Source organism: Thermobia domestica, chromosome 4 (assembly GCF_964235325.1).
Source record: "Thermobia domestica chromosome 4, izTheDome1.hap1.1, whole genome shotgun sequence".
In the NCBI taxonomy this organism is placed as follows: Eukaryota; Metazoa; Arthropoda; class Insecta; order Zygentoma; family Lepismatidae; genus Thermobia; species Thermobia domestica.
The window spans coordinates 30,184,604-30,205,385 of record NC_137457.1 but is presented as its reverse complement, the minus strand read 5'-3'; the positions used below and the strand labels follow the sequence as shown (position 1 = coordinate 30,205,385).

Here is a 20,782-nt window from a genome sequence, read left to right as displayed (position 1 = left end):
GTTTTACGTCCCACGGTTATGCCGGTTAGGCTAAAGGAGACGGTGATAATGAGTAATGAATGAAATGGTGGAATGAATAAAGTGGGAGGAAACGGGAGAACCCCGAGAAAACCCACGCACACGGTGTTTGTCCACCACAAAGTTCACTTGGCGCGAGCTGGGATCGAACCCGGGACCCCAAATACTAAAGGTGAACGCTCTACCACTGAGCCTGCATGTTTCTGAGTCAGTGTCATGGTAAACTTAGAGAGTGGAAAAGTGCTACGACGTAGCCTGCTCAAAACCGGTTCACCTTGGGAGCCATGATGTACACACCACACACACGCGAACTTGGCGCGATATTATAGGTCTTTGGCTTCCTTCTCCTCTTTGAATCATTTGGATCTGTCGACTCTGTGAGCAATTGGTAAAGGTTTAAAATCGGACACATATAGACGGATCAACCTGCTGTACTATAATATACTTGGTTATATTAATTCGATTTTTACCTATGTTCATGTAGCTTTCCAAAACTGGAAACCAAAGGTAAAAGTATATAGAGGAATCACAATTTCGTAATGTAGAGAGTTATCAACCACTTTGATACGCTCAGAAGTACATCGTTTAAAACGCAATATACATATAACAACATAAATATAGAAACAGTGTACTCAAAGTAATGAGTTATTAGAATCATCTACAGAGTAACAAAATTGAATACAAACAAATATATAACACGAAATATTTAAACTCTAAACGACAATAACAAGAAAGAATAACATATCACTTAGGAACACACCTCAGGGGAAGAGGAAACGCTTCTCTAACAGAAAGGGCCAATACAAATGGATATTCCATTTTTTTCCTTCTGATAAACGATCACAAAAATTACTAGTTTTGTGAAAAGTAAAATATTAGATGCTTTACAGTGTATTTTTCTCCAATTACCATTATTTCTGAGCTATACTGAAGATATGTGATTTTATTCTTAGATTCTGTTTCACGTGATAAGTTAATGATGAAGTGGGCTTCTAAGAAGCAAGTGTATTTTTTATTTTATTATTATTATTATTATTATTATTATTATTATTATTATTATTATTATTTGATAATGACAAAATTGAGCTTAACACTTCTGTTTTGTACGTTTAAAACCAAAGGAAAATTCCGGCTTCATGAAACTCTCGTACAGTAGGTACTGGATATTCTACAATTATTATTACCGTTTAAAGGGATAAAGCCTGAGACCAAATAGGTCCACGCATGCCGGATGCGACCAGGCGTGTTCATAGGTTGCGGGTAATGAAAAGGTCCACGGATATGGGGGTTAGCTGCGAAATAAAACAGGAATAATCTGACAATATGGATAAGGTAGAAAACCCTGACAGAAAATCCTGGTCCTCCAGGTTGGGGGTTGAGCGTAAGGCTTAACAACTTTATCTCGTAAAAAGAAGATTGTTGCGGATACCCTAACCCGCCTCGGAATTGGAATGGAAATTGGAATCAGAACGGCAAGGGAAGAAAAATGAAATGAAATCTTTAAGTTTAACGTCCCACGGTTATGCCGGTTAGGCTAAAGGAGACGGTGATAATGAGAAATGAGTGAAAAGGTGGAATGAAGAAAGTGGGAGGAAAGAGGAGAATCCAAGAAAACCCACGAGCACGGTGTTTGTCCACCACAAAGTCCACACGGCGCGAGCTGGGATCGAACCAGGGACCCCAAGCACCGGAGGTGAACGCTCTACCACTGAGCCACCGCACCCCCCGGCAAGGGAAGAGGATAATGAAAAAGAAAAAGGATATAATATTAGTCACATGGAACATTAGAACCTTAAACAAACCTTGGAAACTACGACATAGAAGAGGATGTAAAGGAATTAAGAATTAGAATCTGGGGAAGAAAAGCACAGAATCCAAGAGAATGGAGGAGAGTGGTTAGGAAGGTCAAGGCCCTCCGTAACTCGTACGTATGAGCTGGCAGTTGGTTCCCTCACTTCATAGTAGTCTCTCGCATAGTTCTCACTACGTTATCATTAGTCTCTCTTTTAAGTTGCTTCTGACGTCACATCTTAATATGGGCAAAGAACTGACACCAAATGCAACACATTTTGAAAAGAAGTTAGCAACGTTACTTGAGAAAACTGCGTAGGTGAGCGACAAGATGTTCTCACAACAAGTTGCCGTCAGCACAACAAAGGGATTACGTTTAAAAAAATGAAAAGTAGGAACCTTTCTCCTACTCGGCTCACTTCTCATACTTGTTTTATAATAAGATACAACAAAAATAAAACTTATCACGAGATATTTTACCCAGTAGATTAAAAAAAAAAAACTCAGCACTTATCAACTGAGTTTACCTTAAAAAAGATAACACACTACAACCTTACCTACTCTCGCAACAAAATTCAGGCATTCCTCCTGAAGTTTCTTGTCCTGTGCTAAATTCCTCAACTTTGGTGTAACTGCATATACATTACTGTATTGGAAAATTGGTGTGAGACTAATAACTCCATAATATCTAGAAAGATGAAAACAATACAAATTTGAGCTTAAAGATTATTTATTAGCCGCTGAGATTAATTACTTACTTGATTACACAAAGTTATCTTAAAGCGTTTCAACTACAGTTTGTCCGCCCTTAGGAACAAGCTGAAGTAATTTAACGATAAGGAACATAAAATATTTTGTAAATAAACTTTAAAAATTGAAAAGAAATATGTTGACTCCTAATCTTGGTTTGAGTAACGTTCATTGCGTTTATAATTACACAGGTGGGCCAAAATTCATGAACGATCCGTGAATTTTTTAGTTTCCATTGATATTTCACAGACTTAAAAGACCAAAGATGGGAGATTGTTTACACTTATCTGTGGAATATAATCTCACGTAGGTGACCGTCATTATGGGTCTCGCAGATACGAGCCCTATGTAGCAAATGATTCACGACAGAGTTCAACGCTGATTTCATTCCGATTGATTATTTTGTTTAATCTCTCTGAAGGACAAAGTGTATGTGAACAAACTCCAAACAATGCAGGAGCTCAAGGACAATCGTGCAGAAATATGGACAATCGGACCAGAAGTTTTCATTCCTGTCATGAATCATGTGCTACGCAGGGCCTATACCTGTGAAGCCCATAATGGCAGACATTTACATAGAATTATCCACACACACAAGTGTAAAAAATTGCCCATCGTTGGTCTTTAAGTCTGTGAAATATCAATGTAAACTAATGATAAATAAAAATGTTATTCAGGGTTATAACCCCTTCGAGACTTTTGGCCCACCCTGTACATCGCTTTATGTCACTCTTCCTTTTACAACTAGTATGTAGACAAAGGAGCAAGTGTGCCACCGTTAGAAAAGACCAACAGCAACAGATACAATATGCTAGTTAATAATGTATTTTGATACATATACAGAACATAAATAAACCATAGTTAATTCCAGCAAAATAAAAACTATCAATTAATATTGGCAAGGAACGATAACTTCTCAGCGCAGAAGAAGAAGAAGAAGAAGAAGAAGAAGAAGAAGAAGTAGTAGTAGTAGTAGTAGTAGTAGTAGTAGTAGTAGTAGTAGTAGTAGTTGTAGTTGTTGTTGTTGTTGTTGTTGTTGTTGTTGTTGTTGTTGTTATTATTATTATTATTAATTATTATTATTATTATTATTATTATTATTATTATCTTGTTGAAAACTAAGAAAAACAGTTTACGCTCATGCATATTATGCTGTTCAGATCGATGTTATGTACTGAATATACGTCTTATCTTTGGACAACAATTTAATTTCACAAATACTCAAAATTTATAAATTAACTATAAGTTTCGACTATATATCATTAACCATACTGTGTAATGTTGCCCTGCTTGGGTCATAATAAATGAAGGTATATTTCCGAATCAGTTTGATCTCAGTAAGTGATATGATTCTTATACTCTTAATTTTTAGCATTACAAACTAACCCTATGAATACTGGAATCAGGAGATTCAATGCTGCGTTTAGAAAATCTTTACATTGATTTCTGTCCCTAGTCTGGATGCAGTTTAAATTTTGTACTCCTATTTCTGCGAGATCCATATTGTCCTCCCATCTGTACTATTACTTCTTCTATAGTCCGAATTCAATGATAAACAGTAGTACAGTCGTGGATTTTTCCATCCCAAGTATATCACTGAATATTCTACATAACATCATCATTAACTTATTAGACGTGAATTAAGTTTTGTACTTATGACAACATACGATTTGTAATTAAAACAGTAATTCCACCATGGACAATCACAATTTAAACATAACCTCTTCATACAATGAAGTCTAGCTTGGTGATTCGCAGTTTTCGATAGTATTATTATTTAATGACGCGTGAATAACCAGGGTGTCTACTAAAATTCCAAAATGAAATTTCCTGACTTTTTCGTGACCTTTTCTTTACTAAACCATAAAATTTCGTAACATTTTCAAGAGCGAATTTCGTTGAGTTGATTGTTGATTTTAGTTTATCGTCCCTTTCAGCAGCGAGGCTATATGAGACGTGGACCTACTGATTAACGTGGAATCCGAATCACATGAGCTCCCGATGGGAATCGAACCCGGATCTCCCACGCCAAGAGCGAATTTGGTTGCAAATCAGGCCGAATTTTCATGCATGCGATAGAAGCATGCTTTGCTTGTGATTTGGTAGCGTCTAAAGCCGACCAAAGACATTTTTGGTGATGAATTTTGACGTTTCATAGAACAAAATTTTCCAGTCTTTACTTATATTTATACAGATAAAAAAAAATCGTCACCTTTTCTTGACCATCGTGACAGTTTCCTGATTTTGAGACTTTTTTCGTGACTTCCATGGCTTTCGTGACCAATAGACACCCTGATAACTAAGTAAATACGGACGACTATACGTAATATACTCACAATAAATTCTGAACACATGCCTTGACAAGATTATTTTCAACATCAGCTTCGGCTGCAATCTTTGCTACATGGTTAAACCCATTAATGTAGGGAAGGACCTGAAAAAAAAATAAGGTAAAAGAGAGCCATATATATATATATATATACTCACAAGTCTAGTACTTTCAGTGTATGTATGTCTTTATACAATACTTATATAAAATTTACTCGTACAATGACATCTGTAACATCGCCAACATCTGTACTATTGAAAAGTGCCCAACTTACAGATATGTATATATATATATACGAGAAGAATTCAAAAAGTAAAGGCACATTTGCAATTTCTCTTTCCAGGGATTGGCAACACTGCTAGTAACCTGCGCTGAGTGTAGCTGGCAACACTTCGAGACAACGTGTCGCTCGTATTCCTGCATTAGTCGTTGGCAGACGGTTAAACATGGCAGCTCCACTGGCGATCGAAAGTCATCGTATTTTGGTGGAAGTGTATGGTGACCATGCTCTAGCTGAGCGAACGTGTCAGAAGTGGTTTGCACGGCTTAGAAGTGGTGATTTCGGCTTGGCAGACCAAGAGCAAGCCGGACAGCCAAAAAAATTTCAAGACGAAGAATTGACAGCATTGCTCGAGCAGGATTCGTGTCAAACGCAGGAACAACTTGCAGCAGCATTAGGCGTTGATCAAACAACAGTCTCCAAACGCTTGAAAGCCATGGGAATGATTCAAAAGATGTCACATTGGGTTCCACATGAATTGAAAGACAGAGACGTTGAAAGACGAAAAACCATTTGCGAATTGCTGCTTCAACGACAGAGCAGAAAGGGGTTTCTGCATCGAATTATTACGGGTGATGAGAAGTAGATCCATTACGAGAACCCTAAACGAAAAAAGGCCTGGGTGAAACCAGGTGAACCAGGTCCGTCACAACCAAAACGAGATATTCACTGTGCAAAGGTTATGATGTGCATATAGTGGGATATGAAAGGTGTGGTGTACTATGAGCTGCTGCAACCGGGTGAAACTATGAATGGAGAACGTTATCGACGACAATTAATGCGTTTGAAGCAAGCTCTGGCCAGAACACGACCAGAATGGGAGAACAGACATGATAAACTTATTGTTTAACATGATAACCCTCGCCCACATGTCGCAAAACCGGTCAAAACCTATTTAGAAAATGTCGGATGGGAAGTTTTATCCCACCCGCCGTATTCACCAGACGTTGCTCCTTCGGACTACTACTTATTCGATTGCATGAACAACGATTTGATTGGACAGCGGTTTACTTCTTCAGAAGATATCGAAACATGGGTCTCTGACTGGATCGCTTCCAAGGATGAGGACTTCTTTCGCCACGGAATCCGTACATTGCCTGACAGATGGGCGAAAGTGGTGGCTAGCGATGGACAATATTTTTCTTAAGGTATTTATATATTTTGTGTTTGTACTACAGCTTCAATGTGTGCGTACCAACCGCACGAATTAATTCCTAGACCAAATATATCATAAAAATTTCCAGTACTTTATCACTTCACACAGCAGACTAATGCTTTACAATACAGGGTGTCCGGAATGGAACTGACGGTTTTTAAAAGTGTATAGTTTTAATATGGTCAGATACAGAAAAAAAAAAAACATTCATATAGAAAGGAAAACTCAAAAAGTTTTGTTCAGCAAATTTCCATACTTGAACAACTACCGGTGACGGCGCTAGTATCGCCAATAAACAGAAATGGAGTCGGCAGTTGAAAAGGCGCAATGCGTGTGGTGGTTTGCAGAAACAGAAAGTGTTGTTCAAGTTCAACGAAACTTTCGACGTGTTTACCATAAGAATCCTCCATCTCGCAACAGTATCCAGGCGTGGAAGGATCAATTTTTATTAACAGGGAGTGTAGTGAAACAACACAGCGGTGGTAAATCGCGATGTATCAGAAGAAAATGTGGAAGCAATAAGAGAGTGTTTCTAACGTAGCCCGAGGAAGTCAATTCGCGCAGCGAGTAGGCAATTGGCAATTCCAAAGTCAACAGTGCACGATATGTTATACAAACGATTACGTTTGCGCGCGTATAAGATGCAATTGTTACAAGAAATTAAGCTCAACGATAAGCCACAGAGAGCAGCATTTGCTGCTAAAATTCTGGACAGGATTGATTATGACCATAATTTCCTATTGAACGTTGTTTTCTCTGATAAGGCAACTTTTCACTTGTCTGGCTGTGTTAACAGACACAATGTTAGGATATGGGGATCTGAGAAACCGTATGCGTACATAGAACATTCTAGAGACAGTCCCAAATTGAATATTTGGTGTGCTTTAACACATAATACAGTTATAGGTTCCTTCTTTTTCATAGAGCAAACCATAACAGGAAATGTGTTCTTCCCCACTTACAACATTTGCAACCTCAAGTGATATTCCAATTGGCTGACGTCCTGTCACATTGGAGCCTACAAGTGAGGGAGTACCTTGATACTGTATTTCCTGGCAGTTGGATAGCCGTGATGGGCCCAATTAGGTGGCATCCACGCTCTCCTGATGTTACCCTCCCCCTGGACTTCTTCCTGTGGGGGGTATGTGAAAAACCTTGTATATTCTGGTGAAAAGGTACGTAACGTTGATGAACTGAAGAACCGTATTAGGAATGCGATTGCTTCAGTAACACCTCAGATGTTACAGAATACGTGGAGAGAGACTGAGTTCAGGCTAGATATTGTAAGAGTTACAAATGGAGCTCATGTGGAGTTACACTGAGTTAGAAAAAAATGAAATCTTTGAGTTTTACGTCCTACGGTTATGCCGGTTAGGCTAAAGGAGACGGTGATTATGAGAAATGGATGGAATGGTGGAATGAAGAAAGTGGGAGGAAACGGGAGAACCCCGAGAAAACCCACGCACACGGTGCTTGTCCACCACAAAGTTCACTTGGCGGGGGCTGGGATCGAACCCGGGACCCCAAGCACCAGAGGTGAACGCTCTACCACTGAGCCACCGCGGCCCAACACACACTGAGTTAGAATGACTTGTAAGACCAAATAAACTTTTTGAATTCTCCTTTAAAATGAATGTTTTTATTTTCTTCTGTCTCTGACCATATTAAAACTATACACTTTTAAAAACGGCCAGTCCCATTCCGGACACCCTGTACTTTACATGCTACAATTTTGTAACTCACCAATTTTGGTCTTGTTTGGAGAGATATTGCAGACAAATAAATATACTCTGACATCTCTTTAAGAGCTCCGTCGGTACAATGATCATGATCGAGTAATTTAATTAAAGATCCTCAGCTGCTCATCATACTTCGTCCGGAACAACATTACACTCTGAGCTGAGGATATATATTAAAATAGAAATTTATTAGATTGTTAACTACCATAAAACTTGAGCTGGAGAGGCGTGAAATGAAACCTTTATGAAATCTTTAAGTTTTATGTCCCACGTTATGCCGGCTACGATAAAGGAGACGGTAAGGATGAGAAACTGGGAGAACCCCGAGAAAATCCACGCACACGGTGTTTGTCCACCACAAAGCTCATTTGGCGCGAGCTGGTATCGAACCAAGGACCCCATATACCAGAGATGAACGCTCCACCACTGAGCCACCGCGGCCCCCTGTAGGGACGTATCTAATGTATTACGAGTACGAGCACGCAGCCGGTACTCCCTTTGATGAATATGGTATCCGTGCCCTACCTGTGTGAATCACGTCATTGACATAAGTAGTTGAATTACTCACCGGTAATGACAATTATCCAAAGGAGGGTCTATTGTTACATATCCTCATCTATGTGTAATTCCTGTGCTGCGTTAACGTTATTATTGAAGTTTGTTTTCTATACAAATTTTGTTTTTCAACTCTGAGGCATAGTATCAAACCACCGAGATGCGGTACACCACTGGCATACAGGCGATCACAACCAGGGAACCTGGGAAATGTGATAGCGCCATCCTGAACAAACTTTCACTTCGAATTCTACTTTGAATTCTACAAGTAATCGTCGCACCTGGTTGTATTCCGCGATGGAGATGGCGTGGCTGTAGCAGTCTGAAGAAGGGAATTATCGCCGAGTTTCGAATTAGCAGATACATTATTGAGTTCTTCTACTTCAATACACTCTTCGGTACTCCACCATAAGGAATTATTCAAAGAAATATTTTTCCGAACGATCTATTACTGGAAACACTATAACTTTTTCTGTGAAATAGTTTAGTATAACTCGGACGCAGTGTGTTATATTTTTCAAATAACAAAACTATGAGTATGATCGTATCTTTAAAAAAATATTCATTCCATGCAATTATTATTTTCATGGAAAATCTCACTTTCACACTAAACTGAACGTGGTTACTTAAAAAATTAAATAATGCTGCAATTCGTTTGTTGCATTTTTCAATGACTTACCTGCTGAGTAGTTAAATCCCATTGTTCAGATCTATACGCATTTCTATCTACTATGAATACTGGAACGTGGTAGTCCTGAACTGGAGGAGGATCCGGGGCTACTTTTACTACCTTTAAATGCAAAGTAGTTGTTCCTTCTGCAATATCAAATTACAACCTATATACTTAAAGATTCAACTATAAGTTCCCATAAAATTTAATGAATCCTACTATTATTCCTCCTAAATTAAAATTAGCAAGTATTATTCCTTCTAGCCTAGAGGACTTATTTTATTCTTCAATAGGCAAAACGTACCCATATATATGAGAAAGAGAGAGTGGGGTTGTCAATGAACTATACCGAACAATTGTAAATAGTGCAAAAGCTTTTCCACACGCGTTGTTTCGAATTCGAAAAAATCATGGAGTGCTGGTCCATACCAGCATAAATCACCTGACATATGACATCTAAAAATGCATATTTTAGCAATGTGCAATGAGTGTATAAGGGATTTCCTACACAGCATAATTCCCAAACAGTCTCCCAACAAAAGGCAAAAGGTATGCACTGACAGCAATGAATACGAAATGCTTCGGTGTGAAGACGGAAGTTTTAGGGACTATGAGCACCATGGTCCCTCATGATGGAAATAACGCGTGCTGTGGTATGTATTTTGACACGGTTTATTTCAAGTTTATCATCATTATTACACAAATAAGCATGAAACAAAACATCGCAGCACATGTTGTTCTCAACACGAGGGACCATGGTGCTGGCAGTATCAAATTCCTCCGACTTCCCGCCTAAGCATTCCGTGTTCACTGCGTACCTTTTGCCCACTTTGGACCCACCTTGAAGTCGGAGCGTATCTGAGAATTTTGTTCGAAGCTTGTATGGGAATTATGCCATCTAGGGAACCTCTTATGCAGCCATTGCACATTGATGCATTTTTGTATGCGTGTGTGTGACTTCCTTTACACTCATATGGATTGCCACTGCACGATTTTTCGAATTCGAAATAACGTGTGTTGAAATATAGTTTTTTCATGATTTTGGAAACAATGTACTTTTCCTCCCACAGTTACATATAAACTTTTTCTCTTATTTTGATGTAAAGAATAGTCTCTTACAATTTGTGGTATAGTTCATGAACACTATATATATGAGAGGAAGTCAAAAAATTCCCGGAATTTCGTTGATACTATTTATTACCATAATATAGGTACACATTCACTTAACCGCCTTCAAATAGGCTCCTTGAGAGCACACATACGTGTTTCACCGCTTCTGTCATTGCTGTAAACAACGCTGCAAGACCTGTTTTGTTATGTTTCGAAGTTCATCCGTTACGTTGGTTTGGATTAGAGATGCAAGAGCTGGGAAAAAAAAACGGCTTTTTTGAAAAAAAAATCTCGGTTTTTTCTGCTTCCCTTTTTTTCTTGGGAAATTTTGGGCTTTTTTCAAAATACTGCTTTAAATTGATAAAACAGACTTTGTATCGCTTCTCTATAACACAAAAAATCATTTAATTAGTGGTTGATGCTGATAATAATATAAAACTTTGAAAATAAACTATGAATCTCGAAAAGATATTTCAAACAATTTTTCTTCAACATATTTACATTATGAATTCGACAGGATTAACCAATGTATATAATAAGAATTTTTTAACCTCCTATATACAAAAGTAAGCAGAGTTGGCAATAACCATGGTTGTTTTTGAAAATGCCAAAAACCCGTTTTTTGGGGGATGTTTAAACCAGGCTTTTTTGGTTTAAACCAGGCTTTTTTGATTTAGATTTTTTTGCTTTATGTATTTATATTACATATTCACAGAACCGTTTGTTTCGCCTTGGTGTTGTTATGCAACAGAGGGGTTATGCCGGAAGAACTCCCATAAGCTTAAAGAAGTGCGGTCAGTAAATTTCTTAAATTGAGAATCTCCCGCCCTAACCATTGGGAAAATCCCGTCATTACTTGAAATGTAAGACAATAACGGGAAAATCCTGTTATTGCTTTGCATGTAAAATTTAAAGGTCAACGTATCATAATCAGTACGCTAATGAAAGTCCAATCCAAGCTAATGTTGGAAGCTACGTAGGCAATCGAAAAATTTTGCCAATTTCTATCAATATATTTAAGCAATCTTGGCTTCTTTATAAAACAACAGGCATTTAGGCATGCAGAAATATACAATTTGGTTTGTTTCGTATGGTTAGTCTTAACATCCTTACGAAATACCGAGGTTATCAAGGAGAAGACTTTCGCTTAAATCCTTGATTAAAAGGTGAAAGGGAAATAAAACTATTGCAGGTGGTTTGATATCTGGAAACGTCACTATGAAGTTCACACGATTCGCATTTTTCATTCTTTTTATTTTTTTGGTTTAAACCAGTTATTAAAAAAAAGTTGGTGTGAACCAGCCAACCCTAAAAGTAAACACTTCTTTTAAAAGAATACACAAATAACTAGCAAAATAGTATGTAGTATTTTTACTTCAAAATATTCCATACCCTCTTTTTGAAACAAAATAAAATTAAAATAAAACATAGGAGAAATACTTAGATTTATATGATACACTTAAAGGCTGCACATCTAGAGCTTTTGGTTCTGTATATTCTTGAAATTCTACAGTTAAGTTTTATAGAACCACCATCACAGTTTATCCAATCCTCAAGTTTTCTGAATTTTTAACAAGGGGGATTCAACATATCATTACGGAAAAAAAAAAGGACTATGGAATATATTTAAGTTAAGCTAAATACAACTGCACAACAAACATGACTGAGTGATTAGCTTTTGCGCTTCTATCGGGAAGTCCGGGATTCAACCAGCATTCGACCATTCTGACAAAGCTTTTCTTCATTCCATCTGTGAATGTAGAAATAGTGCGTGTACTGTGAGTTGGCCGACTTCCTTTCTTATTGTTTTTAAATTGTTATTATTACTAATTACCAGCAGTGACGGTTTTGCGAAGGTTAGGGGGGCGGTCTTTCGGACTGAAGCCCGTTCCCCAAAGTTACGGAATGTCTACAACAAACAAAATATCTATTATTTATGCCTTTACTCATAAACTTTAAGCTCCCGTCAAATAAAAATTACGAATGTTTAAAAAAACTAAACATTAGTAAGAAAAACCCTTCCCAAAATACTTTTCTAAATCCGCCACTGATTCTCAGTATAAAATGATTTTTAAAATTGTATCCGGAAGATTATTGCTAAGCATATAAACGAAACGAAATATTAGCTATGCCTGTACTCATAAACTTCAAGCACCTCCTAAATAAAATTAGGACATTTCAGGAAACGAAACAATCAGAAAACCCCTCCTAAAGTATTTTTCTAAATCCGCTACTGATTATTTGTATAAATTGGTATTCAAGGTTGTATCCGGAAAATTATTGCTAAATCGTTGCACAGCTACAGTATAACAGAAATGTGGAAGTACGGTTTGACGGATATATTGAAAAACGTACGCTTTGACGGATAAATAGAAAACGGGCAAGTTTAACTTTTGCGCTAGAAGCTAGAGTACTAAAAGCTCTTAGAAATGAAACACGGATGACAAACTAGAGAAGAAAAAAGATGTCGATTACTCAAAAGTTAAAATAAAGTTAAATAACCTCTAAAATTGCCCTCAAATAATACTACATTCTTCATGTTAGCTTTAATTCGTAAAACATGTGCTCACATCCATCTTGATGGTGAATTTCAGAGCGAAATATCGCATTTAGGTCATGGAATTCTTATCTAACTATAGAATATACTATAAGAAAGCTATTTAGATAGAAAAATCATGAAAATGAAAAAAAGCCAAAATTTCCAAAATTCTCGTTTTTTTTCCAAAAAAGCCGGCTTTTTATGCGAAAAAAACCATCAATTCAAAAAAGCCGGCTTTTTTGCATCTCTAGTTTGGATATCTTCTACAAAACGACTCGCAGAAACGAACATTCCACTCCTCTACCAGCCTCTCTACTCAGCGAATTTAGCACCAGCGGATTTCTGGGTCTTCCCCAAGATAAAGAAGGGCTTCAAAGGATTTGTCACCGTAGAAGACATCCAAACAAACGCGACGGTTGAACACAGGAACATACCAAACCAAGACTTTTAGCGTTGTTTCCATCAATGGTAGGAGCGGTGGAACAATGTATGTTCTCAAGGAGCCTATTTTGAATACGATTAAGTGAATGAATATCTGTATTATAGTTATAACTAATTAAGACGGAATTCCGGGAACTTTTTGATTGTTCCTCGTATATAATTAAAAATCTTTCTATAAACATGGGTCCGATGCCGCTTCGTTTCCGAGATACAGGGTGATCAAATGTCGAGTTCCTCTAATGGCTTACTATGGGAAAGTAAATGGAAATGTTCAATATTACAGGAATAATACCATCAAGTGGAATTATGCCTATACAAATATATTTGCACTAACATAAAGAATGAAATTAATCAACATTTGAGGTTATTGGGTTGTCAAGTGTTCCCAACCTGGTATCGTTGTGTTCAATTGTGCGCCGTTCTTCACACTTGGACGCCTTGTCTTTCGAAAACGAAACGGAATCTGTCCCATGTTTAGGAACGTGTGGACGTCTTGTGCTATTTGAAAACATAAGTTTTTGTACCAGGTTGGCAACACTGACAACCCAATAACCTCAATTTGATTAGTTTCATTCTCTATGTTAGTGTAAATGTATCTTCAAAGGCATGATTTCCGCTTGATTGTATTGCTTCTGTAATACTGAACATTTCCATTCACTTTTCCATAGTGAGCCATTGGACGGACTCGACATTTGAACACCCTGTATCTCGGAAACGAACCGGCATCGGACCCATGCTTATAGGAACATTTTTACTTATTTGGATGTCCACAATCACCCATGCTTTTGTAAGCTATGCAAATATCAACATGAAGACATTATTTGACATACTCTGCAATACTACCAGATTAAGTGTTGCTAAACCAGAAAAAAGTAGTGTTTCTGTAAATGGTGCTACGTCAAGTTATTACATATTTCAAAGCTACTTTCAATGCAACATTTATTATTCAGTATTACAATATCACAAACTTCCGTTTGGAGGCCTCTACAATAGTAAAAACGTAAGTGAGACAGACATGTCAATACACATTGGTAGTATTTTAGTGTCGAATCCTACAAGCATGATATGACTCGTATCTAACAGGAAGAAACAAAGTTTCAAAAGATTGAAAATTAAATTTCTTCAAAAGCTTTTCTTTCGAAAAATTGCTTGGATACGTATTACATTCATCACTTGGACGCTTTTCAATAAACTTAAGATCAAATTTCAATCTTACAAATTAAATTTAAAATACTTTCAGTTTATTAGTGAAAACTATACATATATACGAGATTGCTAAATAGGGAACTTTTAGTTAAGCATGGAGTCTGCCTAAACAATGACAACAAAAGAAGTCAGGATTTCTGGTTATCAGACCTCTACTTAGAAAAGCTGGTAATTAACAATTAAGAAAAAAATACATTTTTTATGGGAAACCCCTATCAAAAGGCCAGCAAAGATGTGAAATGAAACTATTTTTTAACGACAGAGGATGATTTGTTTTGTCTATTAATACATATAAAAACTAATGTTTTTCACTCTTTGTGTGTCATAGAATTTGCACCTATAAAAGATTTGGTGTGTTAAAAATCGGTTATTTCCTCCTATCGCTAATATAATGATTAGAGACCGGATGTTAGGCAAAAGGCCTGTTCCTTAATATTAAAGATATGATCAAAATTAACGTTTTAAAATCTATATGGGGTGTTATAGTTTCAATATAAAACCAATTTTATTTTGCCTATTTCGCCCATTGTTGCCTAAATAATTGCTTTAGTGCCTAATGTTGCCTATTCTATGTATTTTCTTCAAAATAATACTTTATTGCGGATAAATATGTAAGAAAGGATTCAGTCTTTTCCGAGAAATATAAGTGTTGCTTGTAGTGATAAGATGTAAAACTTTGGACTGCTATGTGTACTGATACAGTCATTTAAAACTTCGGACTGATGTGCGTACTCATAAAGTGTATAAACTTTGGACTGTTACGTGTAGTGATAAAGTGCTGTAGAATGGAATACAGGTCAAGCTTCGTTTTTACATCTACAGTAAAAGAAGATATTAACAACAAGTATGTTTCTATATTCTTTGACCATTATCTATGACTTGAATTTATTATTTAGTTGTATTGACTATTTATCTTCATTATTTCCAGTTACATTTTAATGCCTATTTTTTAAATTTTAAGTGCCTATTTTTCAGGTCTTTAGTGCCTAAACACCCGGTCTCTATAATAATACAATCGTCAAAGGTGTTCTGAACATTGCGGGGTTCTACACGTGTTCCCAACCATGTGTTGGTGTATACATACTTTAAACAACAACCACGAAGCCGACGACGTTAACAATCGCCAACGATCGCCACGTAACGAAGATTTAAGCAGTCAGCAACATTTTATCGCGCTTGCGCGGGACTGCCGATTGCTAGTTTTAAATCTTACTTTATTATGAATCTTTAAAAAAAAATAAATCTAAAATTTTGCCGCCCTGTGCTCGAGCACAGAATAGCACTTACCTAAATACCTGATTATAAATAAGGAATAAATAACGGTGAATATTTATATATGGGAACATTTATCCTATAGAGACAAATAGTAATCAATTGCTTATACGTACAGCGATAAAAAAAAAAAAAAAAAAAAAGCAATAAAAACCAAACAGGTATTATAATGGCTGTCTAAGCTGAAATTGGTGTAAATTAATGTTAGAAAAAATATATCTTATAAAATTTCCCTGATTTCCAGTCTTTTTTCCTGACCTTCCCTGACCTGTACCATTTTCCCTGATTTCCCTAGGAACCCTGTAATAAAAGGTGATGAGAAAGTCCAAATTCCCGTGTACCATTTTCAGCTCTACCCTAAAAGGCAGAATTTTACAATATGGACACCGGATTGTCCAAACACAACAACTACTTGTGGTACATGTGCTCAGAGTGAAAGAACATAGATTTCAAGACAGAGAGTGTATAGCTGTTCTGGAAAGCGGACTGGGTGGCGTAGTAGTTAACGAATCAGCAAAGTACACCGAAGGTCCCGGGTTCGAGTCCCCGTCCAATCATGCACTTTTTCATTCTCTGCGTATCATTGGATTCGCACCTACAGAGAATTTGATGTGTTGTTTCCTCCTATCGTTAATAATAATGTTTCATATTTATCCTAAATGGGGATTGGTCATATCATTAATTTTTTTTACAAAAGTTTACAAATACATATATCTTAACCACAAATTCTCCCTTTTTCTCTTTTAATTTCTGAGTTAATAGTTTCAATGACATTCTTTTTTTTTTTCAACAATTAGTGTTCTTTTTCTTCCTACTAAGATTACATCCTGTCTTATTTTGTTCATTCTGTTTCTAAACTTCTATTATTCTTTACTTTCTTTATGATCTACTATCCATTTCATAAAGATAGGCCCCTGACTTCGCGGTGCTGCCGTGACGTCCAGTCAAAACTTATATTGCATTGTCGTACCTCGTTGGAATTGCTGGAATGTTGTCTTTTTAATACTTAAGACATAAAAATTTTCTTTGTACTATGTAGTGAGAAAAAAATAAAAATTAATGAAAAAGTGCGTATTTTTTCGTACTTTTTTGGTAGATCAATGTTTATAGAGCTATATCTCAGAAAAGAGATCACGTGAAATAATTTCCTGTGTACAATATGTAGATGCATCCATTAACTGTAAGTTGTGAAAAGTTCAATTTTCATCACTTGATATTTTTTGTGTAATTAAAACAAATGTGCGAAGCTCTGATCTCCTTTATCATGGTAGGTAGAGAAACGTACAAAATACTGTTCGAAAATTTGGAAGTCTAGTGTTCCAAATATTTGGAACTATTAACAAAAAAGGGTTTAGTTGGTAGAGTATTTATTTTTTTAAAAAATATGTTTACTTCAACATGTTCTCTGCGTTAAGCGGTGAGCCATGTTGCAACCCAATCTTTAAATTCCCCGCGCTTATATGAAGAAACAGCATACAGTAAATGGAAGTGCGGCAACGCTGTCGTGCAATGTTGTCGCGTTCAGGAAGCTTGTAGCGCGAAGCCTACTTCATAAGAATGTAATAGGAAAAAGTATTTATTATAACCTTTCACAACATCATAAAAACATTAATGCATGTACACTCATGTCTAAAATTATTGTCGCATGTCTATAAATATGTTATTGTAGGAATATAATTTGATAACGAATTCGCCTGGTATTTCTTATAATGTTAGTATGTGTATAATCGGCAAAGACATGTAGGCTATGTGGAAAATTTCATGTCAAAAGAGCAGTAAATAAGAACAATAAAACGAAACTAAAATTTTCTTATCCATTTAGCAACATTTTGTTTTACTCATGCTAATTTTCGTATTCTTTTCCTATGAAATTTACCACAAATATACATTTCCCGACTCTACATATAGTATCAGTATTAAAAGTACCCTGCAAAATCATTATCAAATTATATTCTTACAAGAAGACAGTTATAGATATGCGACAAAAATTTTGGACATGAGTGTACACATCTCAATGTAATCGAAATAAAACGTTGAAGTAACACATCCAAAAACTCATCTCTTAATCTATTTACTTCATTCACTTTCGTCATGACTTTGTTGACTCATCGCTGCTCCTGCTATCTTCCCTAATATTCATAAACAATTGCTCCATTTCTACCAAGATCTATCAGTCTACACACTCTCCAGCTTACGAACATGTTAAAGGTTAAAAAGAAATGTGCCTTGGCAATCACGTGTTCACCCAAGTTCTGCGATCAATTCCCTTGCCGAATGTACAGTAACACAGAATGGGTCCTTTGTTTTCTTTCAACGAAAGAAAACAATGCAATGAGTAGGTGACGAGGGCTGTATTTGCGTCTCATCACGTCGCACTGATTAAGTCTTCAATACTTCCCTTCGGTTCGTAGGCGTCAAAAACTTACACACGCATTCATATCATATGGGTTCATTGCAATGAGATGGACGAACGGGCATTTATATTTTCGTGAGTATATCTTGTGCTTTTTGATTTAAAAAAAAAAGAAAAAAGTGGATATTCCTTCACGAGCGGCGGTATTACAAAAAGAAGAGGCAAAATGTTTAGCGATAATGAAATCGCAGAACTGATGAATGACTCTGACTCAGACGGTTATGAGTTAGTAATTAATAGTAAGGACATTGATTATTCTGTGGTCAGTGGCGTATCCGGGAGTGAACAAGATAGTAACTCTGTTTCAAGTAAACCTGAGGCTGCACCGAAAAAAAAAAAAAAACCGCGTCATTCCTATTCAGAGGCAGATTCTAATGTAGCTTGGAGCTCTTAGATCTGAAAACAGATTTTCTGTGAAGTGTAAACTCAATATTACATATCAACTAAGGTTGTATCATATAATAAACTTTGTGCGTGTTTTTGTTTCTGTGCAAGTGTATTTTGTACTGCGTGCAATAAGTGAAGAACTGACAAAAATCAACAAATTTTCGAGGACCATCACATGCAAATCCAAACAAGATAAGAGTTCGCTTTTCTAATTTTGAACACTTGGTACATTTACTGTATATCCTGTTAATTTCTAAGAAATTGGTTTAAAATCTGTGGAGACATTACATTTTTAAAATATCTCTAAAAAGTGACGGACAGTGCGTAACAAGTTTAAATACCCGTCCGGCTGAGAGTGTATACGCGTCAGGAAAATGTGGCAACGTAGCACTCCGTATAAACTGCGATAGCGAAGGGCGCAAAGCAGAGAAAATCATAATGTCATATTTGTGATTGTTTATCTTTTAAAACAAGTCAAAACAGTTTGGTTGAAAAAGCTACTTTAAGATCTTTCTAAAAGTTTTTTCAGATTGTTAATACACCGCCGCAATTCAGAGATAATGATGTCTCACTTTTTGCTGAATAACAAGAAAATTACTACGTGTTGAGTAATGAAATTTTCAGAACTTGCAGGTAATATACGCATCTACATATCTTGCACAGGAAATTATTTCATGTTAACTCCTTTCCGAGATATAGTCCTACAAACATTGATTTACCAAAAAAAATACGAAAAAATACGCACTTTTTCATTAATTTCTATTTTTTTCTCATTATACAGTACAAAGAAAATTTGTATGTCTTAAGTATTGAAAAGACAACCTTCCAACAATTCCAACGAGGTACGACAATGCAGTATAAGTTTTGACTGGACGTCACAGCAGCACCTCGAAGTCAGGGGCCTATCTTTATGAAATGGATAGTAGTCGTAGCTGCCTGTATTATAGCTTTTGATATGTTTTAATCTAAATCTTTGAGTTTTACGTCCCACGATTATGCCGGTTAGGCTAAAGGAGACGGTAATGATGAGTAATGAATGTAATGGTTGAATGAAGAAAGTGGGAGGAAACGGGAGAGCCCTGAAAAAACCCACGCACACGGTGCTTGTCCACCACAAAGTTCACTTGGTGGGGATGGGATCGAACCCGGGACCCCAAGCACCAGAGGTGAACGCTCTTCCACTGAGCCACCGCAGCCGTTGATATGTTTAATGTTTAGTTTTGGAAAATTAACAACTGGTCCAACAACCGCATGGGCATACTCTGCCCTTTGAGCAATTAGTTTTCTAACACACAAAAAAAAAAAGTTAACTAAAAATCTTCGTTTAACAGCAACGTTTCCAAGGAACATTGTAAGGATAAGATGGGAAAAAATTTAGGAAGACTTTATTCGACACTTCTTTTTTTCATAATGCTTATTAAGAAATCATCGTCTCATTAATATGATCAAAATTAATTATGTTTCACAAGGACGGCAGAGTATCTCTTGATACAATCAGCTAAAAATGGTGTTACATACTTTTTACATATAAACTCCTCACAAACTACAGTAACACGAGCAGTCCTCAAGCATGAAGCACAACGGACTGTTTTGTATTTTAAAGGACTTATTCGTGGCAACTTTGTAAATATTGTAACAACAAACTTGTGTACACGCTTCTTTGATATAAATAAACTGAAGTTCTTTAGGATCTTTTAGAGCAGAAAATGCACCAACTCACACATCAATATCCTTTGACATCTTTACATTTTGAGTGTCTGATATATCAACAGCAAACAGTTTCAGAGGATTATGTACATCTGATGAAGAGGTGTGCAGTGCTTCGAAAAACAATACTCAGTTCCTAATACATAAACGGGTAAAAGCGGGTTGTTCGACTGGAAAGATATTATGAATGGTCTAGTTCTACAATTGAATCGGTAAGTGAAAAAAGAAAACAAATCCACACTACCTTACTTTTGGAATAGAAAAACAAAACCAATTATTGGAAATACCGTTGCTTTTACAAAAATATTTGTATGGAATAATTGAAGTGTGTGTTACGATGTTTCATTTCATAAAATATTTCAATTATCCCTACTTAAATAATATTTAATTTACTTAATAGTGTTTGATTACATCCAAGT

The 20,782-nt window shown here is 36.4% G+C and overlaps 1 protein-coding gene across 1 annotated transcript in view; it reads right to left on the bottom strand.

Annotated features, from left to right (window-relative positions):
* The window catches only part of LOC145683805 (GATOR1 complex protein NPRL2-like), a 63,369-nt gene that overhangs the window by 12,722 nt on the left and 29,865 nt on the right, over window positions 1-20,782 (bottom strand). Inside the window, exons 5-7 of the mRNA XM_081755396.1 lie at window positions 9,298-9,434; window positions 4,896-4,993; window positions 2,367-2,497 (exon numbers count right to left, since the gene is read on the bottom strand). Of these exons, the coding sequence (XP_081611522.1) occupies window positions 2,367-2,497; window positions 4,896-4,993; window positions 9,298-9,434 (366 nt within the window). The remainder of the gene's footprint in view (window positions 1-2,366; window positions 2,498-4,895; window positions 4,994-9,297; window positions 9,435-20,782) is intronic.